Source organism: Phaenicophaeus curvirostris, chromosome 4 (genome assembly GCF_032191515.1).
Source record: "Phaenicophaeus curvirostris isolate KB17595 chromosome 4, BPBGC_Pcur_1.0, whole genome shotgun sequence".
In the NCBI taxonomy this organism is placed as follows: domain Eukaryota; kingdom Metazoa; phylum Chordata; class Aves; order Cuculiformes; family Cuculidae; genus Phaenicophaeus; species Phaenicophaeus curvirostris.
In genome coordinates, this window is record NC_091395.1 from 29,631,432 (window position 1) to 29,652,495 (window position 21,064).

The 21,064-nt window shown below is 35.4% G+C and overlaps 1 protein-coding gene across 1 annotated transcript in view; it reads right to left on the bottom strand.

Annotated features, from left to right (window-relative positions):
• Nucleotides 1-21,064, bottom strand: part of CCSER1 (coiled-coil serine rich protein 1) — a 645,248-nt gene that overhangs the window by 112,096 nt on the left and 512,088 nt on the right. Inside the window, exon 10 of the mRNA XM_069855624.1 lies at nt 11,010-11,055. Within this exon, the coding sequence (XP_069711725.1) occupies nt 11,010-11,055 (46 nt within the window). The remainder of the gene's footprint in view (nt 1-11,009; nt 11,056-21,064) is intronic.

Below are 21,064 nucleotides of genomic sequence, written 5' to 3' on the forward strand. Positions count from 1 at the left end.
ATGTGTTTAGTGCGAGAAAACACAAAACCCATCATGGGATGGAGACATCCCCACCCCTGCTCTGGGAATACAAACAGATTTTGTCATACATGGGAATGGTCTTATTTTGCTGTATTCACACTTGCAAAGCTAAGCATGTACAACCGCCTGCCCATCTGAAAGGCACGTCAGCCAAAAAATATCTTGTACATGTAAGTTGACAGGGAAGACACACAGCCCTCCAGCTAAGCATCCCACCTCCCAGGTCTCTGTATTCTGCTCCCATAGGCTGTTTGAGACGCTGAGCCAAGGGGCACCGGCAGAAAAAAAAAGTATGACTGTTATGGCTAGGATCCCATCATTACACCTGTATCCCTAATTTACACCACCCGGAGGATGCTGGCAACTTCAAATGAAAATTGGCAATACTTTCCTACTGCTGTTTCAGCGCAGGTAATTTAAGAAGAGGAGAGGAAGAAAGAAGGTACCACTCCTCCTTATATGCTGCTTTTCATATTATGCTAAAGTACAGCCATATTGTTCCCAACCTACAGCAGCAGGTGCTTTATTTTGTTTTAATTAACTCAGTTTGTTTTACGAAAATAAGTGACTACTATATTGTTTTGTAAGGTCAAAAATGCTTCACAAAAATTAATATTTTGTGTACTTAAAACCAGAAAGCATTGGAATGCTATTTCCATTGTAATCCAAAGAATAAATGATCAAAGACTTTTTTTAGGCATGTGTTAGATAAAAAAATTCAAATATAATTTCCAATTTATGAACAATCACTGCTGCTGAAAGATAAAAGTACAGGTGCTTACAGGTAGGCAACAGAAGCCTAACTTTACCATCTTTTGTACAGTATTATTAAATGTCTTTCTTCAAATTCTTCAGCCAAAGGATGTGACCAAGCCAACAGAAATCTTAAACTGTGCTTTCTCCTTCTGAATCCAGTATATGCTCCCATGTCATTATGCAAGAAAGGGCTGAGGTAGTCAATGAAACTAAAATAACAACTAGACTGTATTTTTACTTACAGCCATAAACTAGTAAGCAATAACATCAACCAGTGTGCAGGCACAAGCTTACATGCCATAGTTGAGGGCTACCAAACAGTGTGAAGAGACAGGAGATCTAGTTCATGCAGAGATACCCCAAGCTCAGAGTTTATCAACTGCCAGCTCTTTTTATTCTCAAGTCTGGCTCTGGCTGCTAGCAGAAAAGCAAACCAAAACCCTGTTAGGCCTCAGCCTTCAGTCTTTCTAATGAAGGCTGAGAATATATTATGCTGTTTATACAATTCATTCAGGTAAGAGTGAGTAAGTGAAGCTGAAAGGAATAGCTCACAGAGTGGAAATTCAGATGCAAGCTGTGAGCTGGTGAGGCTTAGAAAACACAAGCTAGTGACAAGTATAAACCAAGCTGATCTCTTTTGTCTTTTTCCTCTATTGCCTCTTTTCTAAACTTCCACTGATTTCAATTTCTTTTTTTGAAAAGACACCGTGAATAAATTAAATAGAACAATAAGACTTTTCAGATCATGTTACAGGAGATACAACACAATCAGATAGAGCAGGTTGCATTGAAAAGACAACCAAGAAGCAGGTAGGGACACATGGTGGCACTGGAACACTGAGGGTTGTTCTTTATTTAAACCCACAGCTAGTGCAAGATGATCTAGCCTCAACTCTCCTGAAAGGAATGCCGAGGAGACATTAATTCAACTTATATATATAGCTATTCTATCACAAATGCACACATGCTTCTATATCTAGCTAGTGAACTACACGTCTCTGTACTCCTGACTATGCCTATCTTCCAAACACTTCTGTTTGCATGCATGACAGCATTTTTCTTGTTTGGAGTCATACTCCAGTTAGCTTATGTGCCTGACCTCTTAATTTCAATGCCTAAGCCTACATATAAAAACTAAATAGAATAGCACAGGGGTAATGATGATAATCTGATGACTAAAACATGAAATGCTAGCATAAAGCCGAATTTATGTATATATTCACTGTCCTAACAAATTATGGTCTCTGTTAACCCTTCTTACTGTTTTTTACCTGTAAAAACATGGAATGCTGCATTCTTTTGTTAAGAAAGGAGAGGAAGGCTCAATTACCAATACAAGTCATAGACCATTTCTTCTTTCTGTTTCTAGAGTCCAAGCCTAGAGTCATTCCCAGAGTTAAGACCTGATTAAGACAAGATAGCTAGTACGAGACTGTGGTACAGGAATGTTAGTGACCACAGGACCCCACAAGGGAAACAGAACAATTCTTTCCCCTAGGGGATTACTATCGGCCTTCTTCAGCTATTCTGTTTCAGAGAGGATAAGATTTTTTCACCGCAAACCCCTGTAACTTTAAAATAAGTAATAAAATCCAAGCATATCTTTATTATATATGGTAGAGTTTATTCTTACTACTCTAAATTTTATGTCTACTTTCTTTAGAATTGTACTCTTTTAAAATGCCAAAGATCAGATATGCAGGCAAATGTCAATAAATATCAATTATTTCTTAAATAAAATTCTGGTAGCAGCAAAATTCATATTGTATGCTATTTTAACAGCAAAACTAAGGCATTTATTAGCCTTTTGAAGAGAAGGATGTAAAAATTACTGTTGTTGTATTGAAAAGCTTCATAAGGTTTTGTAGTGAGTACTGCTTTCATTGTATTTTCTTATAACAAATGCTTGAAATAGCTCCTAGAAAACCATCAGCAGATATTTATTTCCCAAAACCAGATAACTCTGAAACATGTAAAAACCTCTTGTTGTCATCCCGTGTTTCAGCTTCAGAAATATGACCAAATGGATAGGTTTTTATAGAAAAGTAAAGCAGTATACATTTTCCAGATGGTAGAAATGAGTGGATGAGGAGGGAAAGCTATTAAAAAAATAACTGAAAGAGCAATTAACTTGAATAAATTGAATTGATATACTCATATAAAGTATTATAGACATTGCTACTTAAAAAAGCATGATACCAAATGTTCGTTTTAAACAAACCACACTGCATTATTTGTATTTATAGATCCCATGGATGAACTTGATAAATATCTATTCAAGCATTAGCAATGACTTGCTTCTTCACACTAAAAAACAAGTAATTCTAATTAATGTTCTATGAAACATATAAAATCCATGGATTTTTTTTTGAAAATCACAACATGAACAACAAATGGAAAAGGAGTGGAAACAACAGAGTGTTTGACTAGCTCCTCTCTACAAAGGTACAGACTGGGTTATGTCTGTCTGTGCAAAGGGTGCATTTGTAAGCATGCTTGTGTGGTTTCATTATTCCCCTGAAGACAGAACTACTGACCAAAAACAATGAATAAAATTGTTTTTAATTTAACTACATATGAGAGAAAAGCACTACCCATTACAATGATGAATCAAAAAAGAAAATCAGTCTTCATAATTGTAAATGCTGAATGTCACCCGAGGTAACGAAAATCCGTGTGTAGGCTGTAAGTTTTTATCATAAAATCATGCTGTCAGTCGTCATATCACGAAATAACATTTCTTTAATAAGTGAGCATACTTTAAATCAGAGAAATATGGGTAAATATTTTCTTTAGTTTAAATTCTGCCTGAGACTGCTTCAATTAAGTGTGTTCCAATATCCATAAGAAGACTAGTACCTGAAGCTATGAATTCGCTGACACTTAAAGGTCCCCAGAAAGCCCTTTAGTTTCAAGTTTTGTGTTTTCTCAGCAGATAACGTTCGTTGTTCATGTTCACCTTAATGCACCCTTTCTCTATCACATTTTCTTTCACCAGAAGAAGTGCTATATACTCTGCTACCCTGCTACACTCATTAATGAGCTAAAGCATCAATTTTCTGTCAGTAATTATTTTTCCTTTTCCTGATGCTTTCCATATAAACCCACCCAATAACTATGCAATCAACATAATATTTACAAGAATTAAACAAGTAATCTGCAAGCAGAAAAAGTTTTTCACAGGAATCTTTAAAAATCTAAAAATAGGTATCACTGCTACTACAGCACAGTAGATGGTCACCTGGAGAAAGCAAAGGTTTTTTCATGTGGAATAGTCCAGGAACAGCAGTAATATTACTGTAGTCAGAAGGGGAAGTACTGAATGAGGGACATTACTCCACTTACAAAGCATAGGCTAATCTATGCACATACTGACAATTCATTCCAGTTCTAAAATAGTTACAAAAAAACCCCCAAAACCACTGCGAGATTTTAGATCATTCACTAATAGGAAATATAATTACTTTGACAGGCAATTTATTCAGAATATATGAACCACTGAGTTTACTCTTGATGTAGATGTATCAGAGATTCCATTTCACTACTCAAAATAGAGTTAGGTAAATAAAAGACTCTTTGGTTTAACGCTGGAATGAAAAAGATCAGATCAAACAGAAATATTTTGTAGGCCTAAAATGAAATATTAATTTAATTCAAGAATTATTTACCACATTAACCTTATTTTTAGGTTATAGAAGATGTATCACCACTTCAAGAAACAATCTCTTTTGAAGAATTTCAAACAAATCATAAACTTCTTATAAAAAAACCCAACCTTTTTTTAGCAGCTAAAGTTTTTTAGGTTAACCACACATGAGTCTGCAAACAGAAAAAAAATTCTAAGGAAAGATGCAGCTTCAGAGGACTGCATTTTTGCCCCTTTTTTGTATTCCCATAATTGCTCCCAACTTGTAGACTTGGAGAAGCATTGGCTGTAAGGAGCCTCTGGAGGTCATCTTTCCCTGTGTCTTATTAGGGACTGTCATCAACACAATGGGAAGTAAGCTCAGTCATGAATCTTCTTGGCCATGTTATGAAAATCTTTGAGGATAGAGATTTTACAATCTGAGCAACCTGTACCAGAGCTGCACTACTCTCTACCTGAGAAACATTCTTCCTAATGCTCATTTTGTACCTGTCAAGCTGTACTTTATGGCCAATGCCCTTCGCAATAGTCTGGCACTATCAAGAAGGTTAACTCTCCACCGTAACGCTATAGTTAAAAGCCACCTGGCTGTAGACACAAGCTGTGTCTACGGGAAAATAATTTCTTTAGGAAAATAAGTATTCATAATTTCACTTATGTACAGATTCCTGAGAAGTTAGAGCAAGAGAGGTGTTTCATACCACCTGCCCTCTTATAGCGACCACAGACATAGCCAATACAGAAACTGCTAATAGAAATAACAAATAAAATAAAAACAGGGTGCAAACAACATTTGTTGGAGGCTGCTATTTTTGCTCATTTTCACGTGAAAAAAGAAGCTTCTCATCTTTATGTGAAAAAAAGGAGCTTACAAAAAACTCAGAAAACTCATGCCTTTAATACAGAAATTATTTTAAAACACTTTTATAAGCAGTGCATTGTATTTTACAGATGTTTTGAAATAATTGACAGAATTTCCAAAACCAGACAATTACAGCTCTTCAAGTAAGTTTGAGAGGCCCAGAGTAGAACACATTATTTTAAAAATTATTTAGTGCTTTTAAATTAAATTAGTGAGAGCGTTTCTAATTTCAATGGATTCCCTTAGTTTTCATCTTTTAATTTTCAAAAGAAGTGTAAAAGAACGTATCATTTTTATACACTATAATGGCAGCGACAGCAGAAATAACAAACAGAACAAGTTCCTCAGCTCATGACTTCTGTACTCTATTCTCTTTTTATTAAGGTGTCATCAAATCCATGAAAACAAAGCAGGACAAGAAAAACTGACTATGTCTGAATTTGGTGACTCTCACCCTGACAGACTATTTCTATCAATGATGAAAGATAAAGTTTTTGTAGGGCTTTTATATTTAAATAGGGAACAGTACCTGATTTTTAATAAAATTATGACCATCATCCGTGCTGAAGGATAACAACATGGTGAAGGACAGCAACAATGCATTTGTTTTATTTCTTCCTCCATACTCAGGTGTTGTATGCAAACTAAACTTGAAGACTTTTAATGTACCACTGTACATACCAGTCTAATAAATACTATTCCTCCTCATCAAGCACAAACTGATGAAAACAAAAATTTTTCTAAATTCCTCAATGCTCCTAGCTAAAGAAGCACATCCCTCAGTGTAATACCCCTCTTGGGGACTTCCGTACAATCTAAATGCAATAAAAATTATTTTAAGAAAAAATCCTTCTTTTCAATCATGGAACTAAGAAACCTAGACAAATAACAAACACAAATAAAAACTTATTTCTGTTCTAAGCTCTATGGATTGTTGAGTGGGTTCCAAATTTCCTTAAATGAATTCACTAGAGCCCAATGTTTTAAAATAATCACTTTTTAAAAACTTTCAATGTGCTAATGTTTGTTTCCATGGAAACAGGACTGGAAGCAATAGCTGCTGTTAAGTATTAGAACTGTCTTGCACAAATGAAAGACTTAAAACTAATAATGCATTAATAAAAGTCTTGTCAGAACATATATTTTTTCATTTTGCAAAAACAGAGCATGATCTTTAGAACCACTGGAGTTAGTAGGACTATAAAACGTGATTACAATTGAATAAACCTAAATCACTAAGAACATATTACCGAGTTAAGAAACCTGACTAAAAGACTATTTAGTGAAATGGATGATTTTATAATGATTTTTTAAATTAAATTTAGCAGGTAACTGTCAGATGAGGTCATTTTTAGAAATACTACAGTGGAGAATTATGAGCCAAAAAATGTAAAACAATAGATAGTAAGGATAATTACTATGTACATAATTTATTGCTATTACTCTTGCACAATTTTTTGAGAGTGACTTACTTCATTAAAACCTCATTGGAAGTCTTTTGCAAGTCAGATACAGCTCTAAAGTCCAGCCAGACTTCTCAACATAGTATTTACCTTCCCTGTTTTCTCCCTGTGGTTGACTAAAGAAGCCATCCAACGCTTCAAAATATCTTGACAGTGGGTATATACTTCTTTAAGATTGTTTTATCACTTAAACTATCTATGGTTAGAATTCAACTCTTATAATTTACATTTTACATTTTTTCTATTGTAATTTATACCTTTAAAAGTCACTACAGCTGAATTTAAAATTCTCAATTATTTATGATTTACTCAAGTAATTAAACCTTGCTTGTGAAATTATAACATTAAAATTCCATTTATCACAAACTAAGGATTTCATTTCCAGTAATTTTGATGTTAGGCTGGTTTATTTTGAACAGTGAATTCTTCATTGTATGAAATACTCTGCCTACAGGTTAATTTAACTGTGTTAGACTTTGGTACTTTTTTATCATTAGATGGCATGAAATTCTTTGGATATGACTGTTTCAAGTGTCTGGTCCAATTTATTTTGTCTGTAAAGCTGATTGTCAGGTACCACATCACTGTATTGATTTTTGTTGAGATTCTACTGTTTCAGGAACATGTATTACAGCAAGGTTTTCTATGATGTTGCTTCTAATTTTTTTCTTCTTCAAAGTAGTGCTAATCAAAACTGGTAAGCAACTTTCTTTCCCCAAACTATGTGTAAAGGATAATGTTTGATTAAAAGGCATTGCCTACTTTCACCTTATAGTTTTAGAATTATAGTTTGAGAACATTTCAGGTTAAACAACAAATACATTTGGAATAAAGTATTAATAAAAAGTACCATAGATACAAAGAAAGTTAAAGCTCTGTCATCTGGTGAAAGGCCAGCTAGTTTAATCCAATGGATTATCAGAGGAAATGAACTTAAAAACATGACTGTAACGTGAGAGCAGTTTAAAGGTAATCTTGCAATGAATTTATGTATTTTCAGAATTGTGGTGTTTACTATTCTTCATGTAATATGCAAATAAAATATTCTGGCAGTTTGACTTGCACAGTATACCTGTTTCAATGGTGAATTTGTGCTTCCAGTCCACATGATGGATAAGTGATAGGAGAAAATATGACAGCTCTTCTCTCCTTAGAGCAATTATATTGCAATTCTGCCCAAAATTCTGGAGCTGCATTTTGTTTTGCTGCAACATTTTATTTAGTCATAACTGTATTTTGCAAATCTGTATGTTACTGTTAGGTCACCAGTACTCCAATGAACAAAGCTGGGTTAGGTAGCTATCATTATGGACTTGGGATGACATCTATATTCACTTTGGGTTTCCCATTCAGCCTGTCCTCTGTCTTTGCATTTTATGTTGTTGCCAATTACAGATATTTATGGTCAGTTTGGGTTCTACTTCCCCTTATTTCCACTTCTGTTGGTGTCTTCATTGTAAAGCAGAAATGAACTTGCAACCTATTCCATTTTATCTTGTGGAAAGGAGTCTGAAGTCCCACACTGGAAATTATTAGTTATCCTTGTACTCTGTGCCTTATAGTTTACAGCCAGAGTGTTAAAATGCCCCATCAGTAGAAGCTTGTTGTTTTAAAATGTTATAGAAATAGTATCTCAGTCTCAACCACTCATTACTTCGCCACATGTCAACTGCAGCTTCTCTGGACCCTGGACTACAAGACAAAATGTCATAACACAGCATCAACACAGATGCCACTCAATGTCTGTGACATCTTAGGATCCCCAGAGATGCATGACTTCTTGGTGACTTGCAATACCACTGCTGAGCTTACCTTGCTCACTCTGGATGTGAGACAACCACAAGTCCCTAGAAGTCTAAAACACTTCATGTGAACTCAGATCAAACTAATCTTGCCTCTTCTACTGCAGCAGAGTTATTGTAGGACCACTGTAACATCAATTGGAAGAAAACATAGCCTACCTTTTAGTTTCTAAGCGATAGGACACAGCATTTGTCCAGTACCATTCCTGCTCTGGATTCCTAGACCATCCTCATTTCCCATTTTTGTACATAAACAATAAGAGTGTTCAATGTTTGGCAAGGATCAGAAAGGTTGTCACCAGTGATTAGAAGGCAAGCTTAGGAAGTTCAAGGTCTAATTTCAGCTTCTTGTTAGCATAACTTTGCCACAACATATTCATAGTTCCATATAGTCTTTGCCTCCCAGTAAACATAAAAGCAGAAAAGAGCTGGCTGAAATACTTTTTCCCCTACCCCCCACCCCCACAAAAAAAAAAACCCCTGATGTTACAGATACCCTTATTTATGTGTTTCTTTTGCTTCTGTTTGAGTCAGTCAAGCCACTGACACCTTCTATGTATGCAGTTTTAACGTACTCTTCCTATCTCAGCATTTCAGTGCTGTTAGTTTTACTGTTATTTCATCAGATAATCATTGAGATTGTGACACTTCTTCCAACCTATTCATTCACATATTTAACCCAACCATTATCCATTCCTCTGTTTACTTCACATCTTTATTTAGGTACACAAGTTTTATCCTGTATTTGCCAGATAAAATGTTTTTGCCCTTCTCACACCTTCTCTTATGTTCGAATCCCAGACACTTTGTTGTGTGACACTTCATTGTTCATCTCAAACAAAGGCTCCATACAACGAAGCAGGCTATCAACAGTGGTACTATGCATACTTCTGATTATTTATAACTAAGCATGTTAAAGTACGTTATGTTGGTGTGCTGCCAAAGTCTTCACCGATGTTAACCATGTAGACCAGCAGGTTTAAATTAAATGAAAGCAGGTTTAATTTAAATGAAAGATAGCCCAACAACAATTTCATTTTAGCAGACTGAAGTGTTGGACATATTGGACAAAAATAACTTAAGCATTGTTCTTCTGAAGATTTAAATGAGAATACTAATCCTCTCCACCATATCTTAAATAACCAGAATAAGAACACAATTACATTTCATTAACAGTGTTTCATATTGATATGATTTTTTCCCCCTAGAGATAACCAGTGGAATAGGAACATCTTAGGTAATTGCACAAAAGAAAGGACAATCTTGTACAAGTGATATTTTTGTTACTTTCGCAAGACCCACACTCACAGACAAAAGCTGTATGTTTTCCTATGAATACACAAGAGCAGCATCAGTGAATTTATGCAAGCAACACATTTGAAGACTACCAACAATGAAGCATCATTCAAATTGCACTGTATTTTATGAATAAGCCTGTAATGTTATATTACAATGAATCTATTTGACATTCAGCAATGTGATGCAGTGCATAGTAATTATAATAATGCAGTGTATGGCTGTAGCTTGTATGCATATGGAAGACACTAATGTCTTTAGGATGCACATTTAACTCAAGGTAGGAGAAAAGAAACAGAAATAGACTCAAGGGATGTAAGAAAGTCTTCACCTCAAAGTCTGATGGTATTCTGAGAATCTATGTATTTAATATACACACTCACACACACACACTGTTAAAGCAGCAGGGAGATCATCTTGAAAGAATGGAAGCCTTTCTGTTGTTTTCTTAAAAAAACACATATCACACAATGTGTGTGATTTGGGGGGTTTGGTTGGACAATAGGGAGAATTTTACTTTATTTACTTTAAAAGAAATATTATCTATTGACAATATTTCCAATGGATTTAAGGAAAAAAAATAATGAGATCCCTCTATAAATAAAAGGTTAAAATAGAAAAGGCTAAACTGTGACACTTTTCCTTCCAACTCAGGACTTTTCTTCAAATTAATTAGAAGGAAAGTGTTAGAAGAACTATGGATGCTCTCAATAATATCTGCCTTACACCATATTGTTTGATTTTTTCCATTTCTTAATTTTTTGAGATCCATATTCTTTTTTGTTTGCAGAACAGAAAGATTAATTGGAAGAAGAGGAAAGAGAGATTCTTCAGTTTTAACAATGCTACTCTTTAATAGGTTGAGCACATGATCTGAGGATATTATTTTTCTCCAGACTTTGAGTCATTATATTATTTTCTTCCCTTCTTGCAACTCTATAGTGCACAATGCAGCCCCAGTTCATGATGTGTTGAACAAAACACAACAGATAAATAAAGAAGGGGTCAATATAAGCTGTTAGCTACAAACACATTACAGGCAATATACAACACCAGCGGTTGAATATTGACCTCAGGGCATTAACTCTATATTGGCATGCCATGCTACAGCACATGAACACATAGTCATCTTTACGACACAGAGTGGAATTTAAGAGACTCACATAATTGCCTGCGAGAAGGTACAGGAGCACTTCCAAATGCTGTGCCCTGTAAATAAAACACATTTTTTTGGAGCAAAGGATGTCAGATTAACAGCAGCAGCAAATGAAAAAATGACAAGACATGAAGAAAATGAAGGCAGTGAAATGAAATAGAGACTGTTTAGATAAAGGAGCTTGTTATTACTGAAGAACTGCAGTTCCTATTTTCAGATAATCACAACTTATGGTGGAGAACACTCTATAAGTAATCCACCCATCAGTGGACACAATGAACCAAAAGGAGAGAAAAAAGAGAGAGAGGAAGAAAGAAGACAGAAAAAAGTATCAGCATAAGGCAGACATGCTCACACTTTTCAGAAATTAAAACTGATGGAAAGGACAATGTACAAAGTATATATTAGAATGAATTCCTTTACAAAAATAAGGAGACTCAATTACACCAACACCTTAGTTGATTCTGTCACTGCTTGCAGGTAAAATACATTTCAAACTGGTAAGAAGGTGATGAAGTGCAGTGAAGCTTGGTTCCTGCCACTTCCTCCTCATTCTCTCTCCAAAATTCTTTTACAAGTCATCACTGGATGAGTCTGATGACAGCTGATAGGAAACACCTTTACTAAATCCCCCATCAATATACAGAGTATTTTCTTTCAGTAGAAAGAGCACTTCATCTTTTTGTGTATTACATCAATTACCACACATTTCTGAAAGGGAATGTGAATCAAATGCCAAGCAAGTCATACCAGCTGAGATCTGTAGACAAGCCTCTTCTGGATTGCAACCTCCTATCCTTATTCTCCTCACCCCCCAAAAAAAAGAACCTAAACCCCAACAACCTCAAACACAGAAATCCAAACTAAACTAACAACAGAAAGAGATTAGAGACGATGACTGGAAACAGAAACTCTAGTGTATAACATTTCAAAACTAGTGTTAAAACAAACTATGTTGTCTTATTCTAAATCTAGATTGTGAATCACAGATTTGCTTTGAGTTTGTGTCCAAGACTACATCCGCTTTCCCAGTGTAAAAGGGCATAATTATCATTTGGACTGGGCAGTAAAGGATGACTAATTACAGTAGTATTTAGATTACACTCATTACCTTAATCAAACAAAAAAATAATCAAACACCAGGAACTTCTGAGATGAGTAGAATTGGCTTCCTTTGAAGTCATTTGACTTCCATCATTTTTTTGAATTCAAGACTGGCAACTGATTTACTAGGCATTTACAGAGTACTAGGTAGTCTTGTAAAATTCCATTTTTCTTAGAAAGAATGAAGCATATATTTACATATCTAGAAAGCCCAATGGGAGAAACCACCATTGTAACACTGCTCCTAAACCACTTTACTTCAGGAAAACCAGAAAAAATAGTATTATTCATCATTTCAGATGTTGTGGCTGTGCCACTGAGACCACAGTTTGCTATGCTGTGGCCACATGCTGTGCCGGGTAGCTCTGTTGAAGCCATTTGTCTCACTGTGCCCCAAGCTTGTCACTCATTCTTTGAACTGCAGGTAAGAGATCACAGCCGCCACTACAAGCAGCCAAGGGGGCAAGCTGGGGTTAACTTATGCTGGGGCAGCAAAAACACCCTAGTTGCTTCCCTTGTTTTCAAGGTTGCATTTCCTAGGTATGTTTTTCCATACCTAGGAAAAGGCAGTAAGTTCTCCCATTTACAGTGTAAGCAGGCAGTGTGCTCAAAGCCTTTTCCTCTAGGGCAGGCAGTGCCCTTCAAGTGCACTATTCTGCAACCCCACCGTTATTTGTGGAGTTATTTCAGTACTGCCAAAGTCCACCTTTATGTCCAGCTAATTACTCAAAGTAATCAAAAGACAAGTTGGCCTGGACACCAAATCTAGACAGGGGACAGGACAAGAGGTAATGGCCTCAAGCTCTGCCAGGGGAGGTTCAGGCTGGATATTAGGAGAAAATTTTTCATGGAAAGAGTCATTGGGCTCTGGAACAGGCTGCCCAGGGAGGTGGTTGAGTCATCTTCCCTGGAGGTGTTTAAAGGACAGGTGGATGAGGTGCTGAGGGGCATGGTTTAGTGATTGATAGGAATGGTTGGACTTCATCCAGTGGCTCTTTTCCAACCTACTGATTCTATGATTTGGCACTTTAACCAGTTCTTCAGTAACTACTAAGGCTTTATCAATTATTTCCAGTGCTCTATTAAGTCTTCTGCAAACAAAACACAGTTATTTGAAATACTAACAATACAGATATTGATCTAAGACAAAGCTAGAAGTATTGAAGAACAAATGTTGCAGAAGGACAGTACCACAGACTTCCAATTCTGCCAACCATACTCTTCTGCTTTGCAAAAAGAGAGCTTCCTAGCAAAGATGAGGTATGCAGTAGTCCCTCATATTAAGGCACTTCCTAAAAAAGTTTTCACTGAAGTATATGAAGTATTTCCATACATTTTAAATGTGATCCAAAGTGAATGTGGATTTCATGCACAAGTCAAACACATACACTGCTTTTCTGTTTACATTCCTTCAGTCAGTCATTTGTAATTTCTTTTCACTTAGCTTTCAGAACTGCAATCAGAACATCACAAAACTCAGTTCTTTTTGAAAATACTATCAATTTTTAATCTTGTCAAGGTGAGAGTATGACACAGTTCCTGTCAGAAATCACAGGTAAGTATTCACTGTAAGCTCCAGTAAATTCAACAAGGGAATCTGGCATTCAGTTCCCAAAACTATTTTATTTCTCACACCCTCATGTTGAACAAAATCAGTAACTATCAATATTTTAAAGTAACAAACACCAGCCAGCCTAAATATTTATGACTGTAGCTGTTCTGGGACAACAGCAGCAAGGAAGTCCAAGTGAAGAGTTCATAATGTAACCTGCTCAATGAAAAAAACCACTAAAGTATGTATTAATTTGCTAGTCACATGAAGCCTTTCAGTAAAAATACTTGAGCAATTGCATAAGTTTCCTACATCTCACTGAACTCTAAAGTTATGAGTTCACCTGTTATTAACAGTAGATAGTGACAGAAGTCCTCTGGGTTCACCTTGAGCAACTTAGAATTCTGAGTACAGTAAAATATGAAATGATCAAATCAATTCAGCTGAACCGAATACCACCTCTACAGCACGACTACACAAATATTGCTGTTCTTTTTGTGTCACTTACTATGAGGAATTTCCACAAAGATGTGTATTGACAACAGACAAATCAATGTCAGAAGAAAAAAAAAAAAAAGACAGCACGTTACCCATCAAATGAGTGTTTTTCCAATAAATGCTCTTTTCTCTTAGAGCACAAAACTTACCTATTATATACTTAAAAAAGGTAGTCATTAAAAGAAAAACCCACAACCAGAACTCCAAAACTGCCCTACTAAACCCTAGATTATGATTTTCCAAGAGGTTACCCACAACAGGCGTTTTCCCTAGATAAAACATGTTAATTCATTGACATGAAGTTTGAAGATGAACACATCCCTTTTTCTCATCATATCAATGGGACAGATATCTCAGAATATTTCAGAGCACTACTAAGGATAAAAGGCACAGTCTTAAATGACAGGCTTATCTAGTACCACATGAAAAATTTTCAACTAATCTCACAAGAGTTCTGAAAGATAATTTCTTGTTAATATACAATGCCATAATACCACTAGCACATAAGACCATCCAGAGACAGAAAAATTTGTCGAATCACTACCACATTCTTCTGTAAGGACAGAATGATTTTCTTTCATGAACAGAGCAAATATTAAACTGGGAAACCATAGTCTGATATGAAAACTTTTATTTGTATCACACAGCACTGCACTGGGTAAGTGTATCAATGAAATAATATAAGTAGTATGTTGCTACTCTGAGTTCAGTAAAGGGTGACTTGCATCTAGTACTTCTTCCAATGCAATGTCACTCTGAAATGCTTAAAAAATATTAATTTAATATTATGACATTAGCAAGTCTCAAGATATTGTGGTACCACCATTTTCTAACATATGCAGATTTTTACCGAACTTCATGTCCTTTCTCCAAAGTTTCAGTGCAAAAACTTACTCGTGAATACCTTGTGGATCACTGGATTTTACTGCACACAATTAACCATCCTGAGCACAAACATTTCAAAAGCCCTTGCACAAATGCAGACTTATATCTAGCTCTTCAATGTCTCTTCATTATCATAATATGATCCATGGCCCCCTGGACATAAGAATTGCCTTATTGCCTCTTCCAACTACATTTACAAAGCAGCTTGTAACAGCTGAAATTACCATGCAAGTCCCTACTCAACTCTTCACTTTACTACTATTGTCCCACCACTTATTCTTCCATAAACACCTGAGATGTCTGCTTTTGGTTTCTTCATTTCAGGTAATGGAAATTCACTCATTTAGGTTTTAAGATTTTTTCCATTTTAACAAAACAAAACCCTGCTCTTTGTCACATCACCAATTTTTGTGTGAGTTGATTCAATGGGACTTAGGTTCATTAGGATTGCTCTGTCCCATTTTCTACCTGAAATTCATATAGTGCCCTTCAGCCTACACTCTATTTCTTATTTTCAAAAATTCCTGTTTAAAATTTTAAGTGCTGAGACCATTTCTGCTTAGGTAGAATTCATTCATCCTTCAGGCTCATTTTGACAAGCTGAAGAAACGATCTTTAGAAAAAAGAAATGTGGAGAGTTTGATGCTTTGGAAGAATAATCATCTGCATAAATATAAATGAAAAATTGTAGCCAAAGTAGAGGTATTAAAGATGAAAACCAAAGCTTTAAAGGAAAATTCAAGCAGAACAGTAATTCTTATTCCTTTTAGAAAGACAGGATTAGAAATTGTTAAAAAAACACCCAAGCAAACACTACCCCCTCTATTTTTCACATGCAATTGTTTACAACTTAATCTCTTTTATAGCATTATCCAACTTTAATAACAGCCAACATTCAATCTTTACAATCCCTCTGATGAAAAACTGCTTATCATTTGTGTCTTTTTCCTTTATTAGATTTCAGATTGCCATGTGTTTTACCTTAAACAAAGAAACAAGAAAAAATATTTTGTTCCTATGGTGGCCTGAAATACCACAGACATCTCTGAACCATTTTAAGCTATATGCAATTGAAGATGATAGCATGGCAATCACACATATTTATTTTCAGTTTTTTGAAAGCTATGCCAGGCATGAACAAGATTGCTAAGAGAAAATAGCCTCAAGAGCAAATGTGGTTCCATAGTCTACAGATCTATTAATATAAATATGTTCCTCCTCCAAATATCTTCCCAACTGAAGTTATAGCTCAATAAGGAAGACATATTTCCATCTTAAAGTTATCAGTAAATATTTTACTAGCAGTCTCTTGGCACATTTTCAACTCTGAATCAACATTTACATGCACTTTTCAGCAATCTGCTTCCTTATATAAGTGAAAGATCCTAAAATACACTTTCACACCACAGTCTGGATTGCAATCTCATAAGGCCAAACTATACATACTATGTTAGATCTAGATACAATCATCCAAGGCAGTAACAGTCTTTCTGGTTACTTTATGTGCCCCTTACGTGATAGCAATAGGATAATTGTTTCAAATGGATAATCCAACTAATGTTTCTCTATAGCTAGGTTGCATTTGTTAATTGGATGCTTCCTCGCAACTATCTTGCTAGCAACAACAATCTACACAAATTCTTTAGGTAGAAATTTCTTATAAGTTGTGAATTCCTGCATGCCTCATTATCTGCTGGAATACTGTTCTTCCATTAAAAAACTCCCATATTTGTAAACACAATAGAAAAAAACCCATGAAATAGGAAAATGTTATCTGCAGATACCTCCTTCACACTAAAGATGCTATGTTACTTTAATTTCTTAATCACTTTATAACCTGTTTGATTCTTTATCGTCTTAAGGGACTTGACTTAAGAAAATTTGAACTTAGTTATCCCTGCCTTCAACCTCGTACAACTTGTTTTAAAGTCACCCTGCTTTGCTCATTTCAGTCTTTCATTAACTTGGTCTTACAGGCCTCTTAGTCACTCTTGCCTATGACATCTTTCATTTAGAGTGTATTAGCTGTTCAGTAAAAGTGTTTCTATTTAGGGCTGTGCATTGGAAATTCAGACTAAAACTGCTGAGCAGCCTCAGTACTTAGACAACTTCCACCACTTCTTTCCTGATGTTGCTGCCAAAAGCCACCCTTCAGCTGACAGTGTGATCCAGCCTGATAACATGTATTTAGGTCCTCTTACTTGCATTAAACTTTCAATGAATGGCCACTTTTTGTCTCCTTGTAGCTGGTTCATAACTACGACAGTTCTGCAAAGTGATGTTCAGCCATTGTTTGGCATACATAAAATATCCCAACAACTAAATAAAAGGAATTCATTGCATTATATAGCAAGACAATTTGGCTTGTATTTTAAGGACAATTAGAAGACTTGCAATAAATTCTCCCATACATTAGACAGTATGCCCTTGACAAATAAAAGAATCATTTAGACCTTTTTAATGTCAGAAAAATGCTTTCTGCTGATATTAAATTTAGTACAGGAATCTAGATGGCTTAATAAGCAACGTATACCTTGTTGCCTCTCAGAGTGTGTCAGCTTTCCATGTGGGGTGGATGTCATATCTGATGTGAACCATTTGGCTAGAATCAGCCCTGTGGGCAATTCTGATCCTGTTCAGGAATATGCATAATGATTCTGAAACATGTCTACACAGTTGCTGTTTGTGAAGTTAATTTGCTTCCCATATTTATCTACTCTTGCTTCCCTCTAAACAATGGTCTTCACGTACATGCATGCAAATGCAATATGTGTCCAGAACATACAAGTAACACTTCACAAATGCATGTGGTGTAGATGTATGTGCATCCTATTGACTGATCATCACAGAACCAGCACCCTTCAGTTTGGAAGAGATGTCAGCTGGTCACCTAGTTCCCCCTCCTTCTCCCAGGTGTCAACAATGGATTCTGAATTAATTACCCTTAAATTAAAATTTCAATACAGAGAAGAGCAGAAATCACTAGGTGATTATATCTAGATCAGAATAAAGTGAAACCGAATGCCTAGGGTTTCACATTTCAATTTTAATTTTGAGTCAGAACCTATTGTTGAAGCTTACATTTGTGCCTACCTTTTCAGCTCATATGACCACTAGAGCTCACTTATTTCTTAAAAAAAAACCCCTCCAGTGCTTTCACAGAAAACAGTGTCAATGCTAGAAAGAAATATATGCCAGTGAACAATGAATGTGTGGAATTTGGACTTTTCTTCCTATTGCAAACTGAAACTCTATTCATATGCTTAGAAAGCACAAATCTGCAACATTTGCTTTGCCACATGAAATAAATACTTCCACAGTTCTGTATACTATTTCCTGTAATAGTCTCTGTTTGAAATATCCAAGCAAGACAGGCTTATTTTCTTATTCTTAAGGGATAAATATGGAGTTTGTACAAATCACGATGAATGTGATTTGCCACCACAGATTTCAATGTGACTACACTAAATGTCTGACAAAAAGTTACTGGAAATCTTTCATGCTGCGAAGTATGTTCTTCTTGTGTAAACCCAAATACAGTGTGGAGCTCTACATATTTATTAGTCGTCTACATGAAGACAGGCACCCATGGTCCTCAGGCTGTATGAGAACATTTTAGAAACTTGCATAACTGAGTTTGTACTAATTTTATCTGTCGCAAATAACATGAGTAGTTAACATGAATAACATAACACAAATAACGTTAATAGAATTTTTTAGGGGAGTTTTTATTTAATTAAACTAACTTGATAGCTCAATCAGGAAAATGAGGATTACAGTTGAAAAATGCATACTTATAAAAAATTACATGATTATATACAAGAAAAAGGTGACTGACAAAGGAAAAAAAAAAAGGAATGGTGATGCAGTTTTCATTAAGAAAAATCTAATTCAGTATGAAAGCAATTGCCATTGGATCAATGCTTGATAGCACTCATGAAATGGTGTTACTACTCCTGGACCTATCTGGTAAATGCTCACATTACAACATAACTCTTCTGCAAGAGCGTGAAAGTAGGGGAGACAGGGAGGGAGAAAACATTATTGTCTTTGCTCAATAGAAAAATCAAACACTGATGGGACATAAGCTCTCATCTTACACCCCAGAGCTGATGCAAACGTTTATTTGAGAACGATTTTGCCGCAAAGATCTATGTTAATTTGTATCCCCTTCAAGCAGAAGATTTATCTTTTTCAGATTGTTGATTCAGGTCTCCTTCAAAACCAAATTAAAATATAAATAAAACACATACTCTACAAGAGAAGGGACATGATTCAGGATACCTCTCAGTTTGATTTTCATTTTTACAGGCACCGTGACAAGCTCTGAAAATTTAATTTAAAAGCACCAGGTAATGAGTATCTTAATTTCTCAGCTCCTGAAGATAGTCTATTCTTTGCCCTTCAACAGAAAAATCTTTCTCTTTAGTTTTCAAAATAGGTAGATAAGAAGGTTTTGGTAGTTGAACCTTACAAATAATAATGAAAAGAAACCTCAACAGGCAAATTAAAACTACATAATTTTTTATGATTCCCACATCTAAACCATAGTCTGATTGATATGTTTATGGCCCAATCCCTTCGTATCTGAACTTCTCAATTGATACAATAAAACATGCACACTTCCCTAAGATTACAATGCTCCATGCCTCACACAAAGGGTGCGTGGCATAACAAAACCTAATTTGGCTTTTTCCTTCCACACTCTGTAATTGAACTAATATTTTTATGCAGTCTCAATATGGAAAAGTCTTTTTACCACTTGATACATTAAAATTCCTTGCTATAATTAGATTTACTGGTAGTGCATATGCGATAATTCCAGCTTTCCAGTGGATGGACAGTAGGCTCTGAGGAAAATATTTTAATAAGTAGCTTCATCCATGAAGCATAAACCAAGCAAAAAAATAGAGGTGGGGTTTATGACAAAAGTTAGGAAACAGAAGATATTGAGAAACCTGGATAGAAGTTGCTGGACTAAATGTCTGCCTCTCTTATCAGAATCAATAACAATGCCAGAACCAAGATCTCAGCTACAGCATATGGGTGACACTAGCAAATGTGTGAAAACTACTTCTTATAAACACTGCTCCACACATGACTAAAAATAAGGCAGGTGACTTTTCTATTTTGAACTCCAAACTACTGAAGAAATTTGGGGTTTAGGTTCTGGGATCTTTGAAATTCTCATCTAATAAGAAATGATCCACAGCAACATCTAAGGTGGCTTTGTATACCTGGAAATAAAGTCAAGCGGTATCTAGTTTTCTAAATGAAACTTCATAACTTCCCAAATAACAGATAAAACTACTACAAAATTGATAAGTTTAGAAATGAAAGAAAGAGTAACTGTTGGAAAGGAAGTTATTAAAGACAGTAGAATTCAAACCTGAATGACAAGGCAAGATATTACAAGGGATCTTTTGGTGAGGGGTGTATTAATAATGCACATATATACACATGGGATTTGATGCCATACCTACGTTTTCAGAAGTACCACAAAAATTACTGTAACATATGTTTTTCTGTATCACTGCCAAGAGTCACATTGACTTTTCCCTATCATTTTGGGAGGTGTTTTTTTCTCTTCTTTCCATAGCTTTGAAGCTATGTTACTGTCAAAGAAAGGAAACCAGCTATTAAGAACTAATGATGACAGACAAAATTGTCCTAGAGTGAGTTGTAAAGATAATAACAACTTGGGTTTTCAGAATGCTTCCCCTTTCCTTTTGACAAATATTTACTATAATAAGAAGGTGGTATTATCAACAGCAAGATGTATACATGCAGCAGCTTGTCTGGGGGTTGAGGACAAATTCTTTCAGTCCCCCAACTTAATAAACACTTAAATTGACATATAAAGTGAAATCAAAGAAAAACACTCTCCTTTAACTTTGAATATGCTCTATGAATTAGAACTCAAAAGCTCCTCATAACAGTACCAATAAGGTATTTGTCTCCTCCATAAGGAATTTGTACCTTGGAGTATGCATGTCATTAAAACAAGAGCTTAACTATTATAA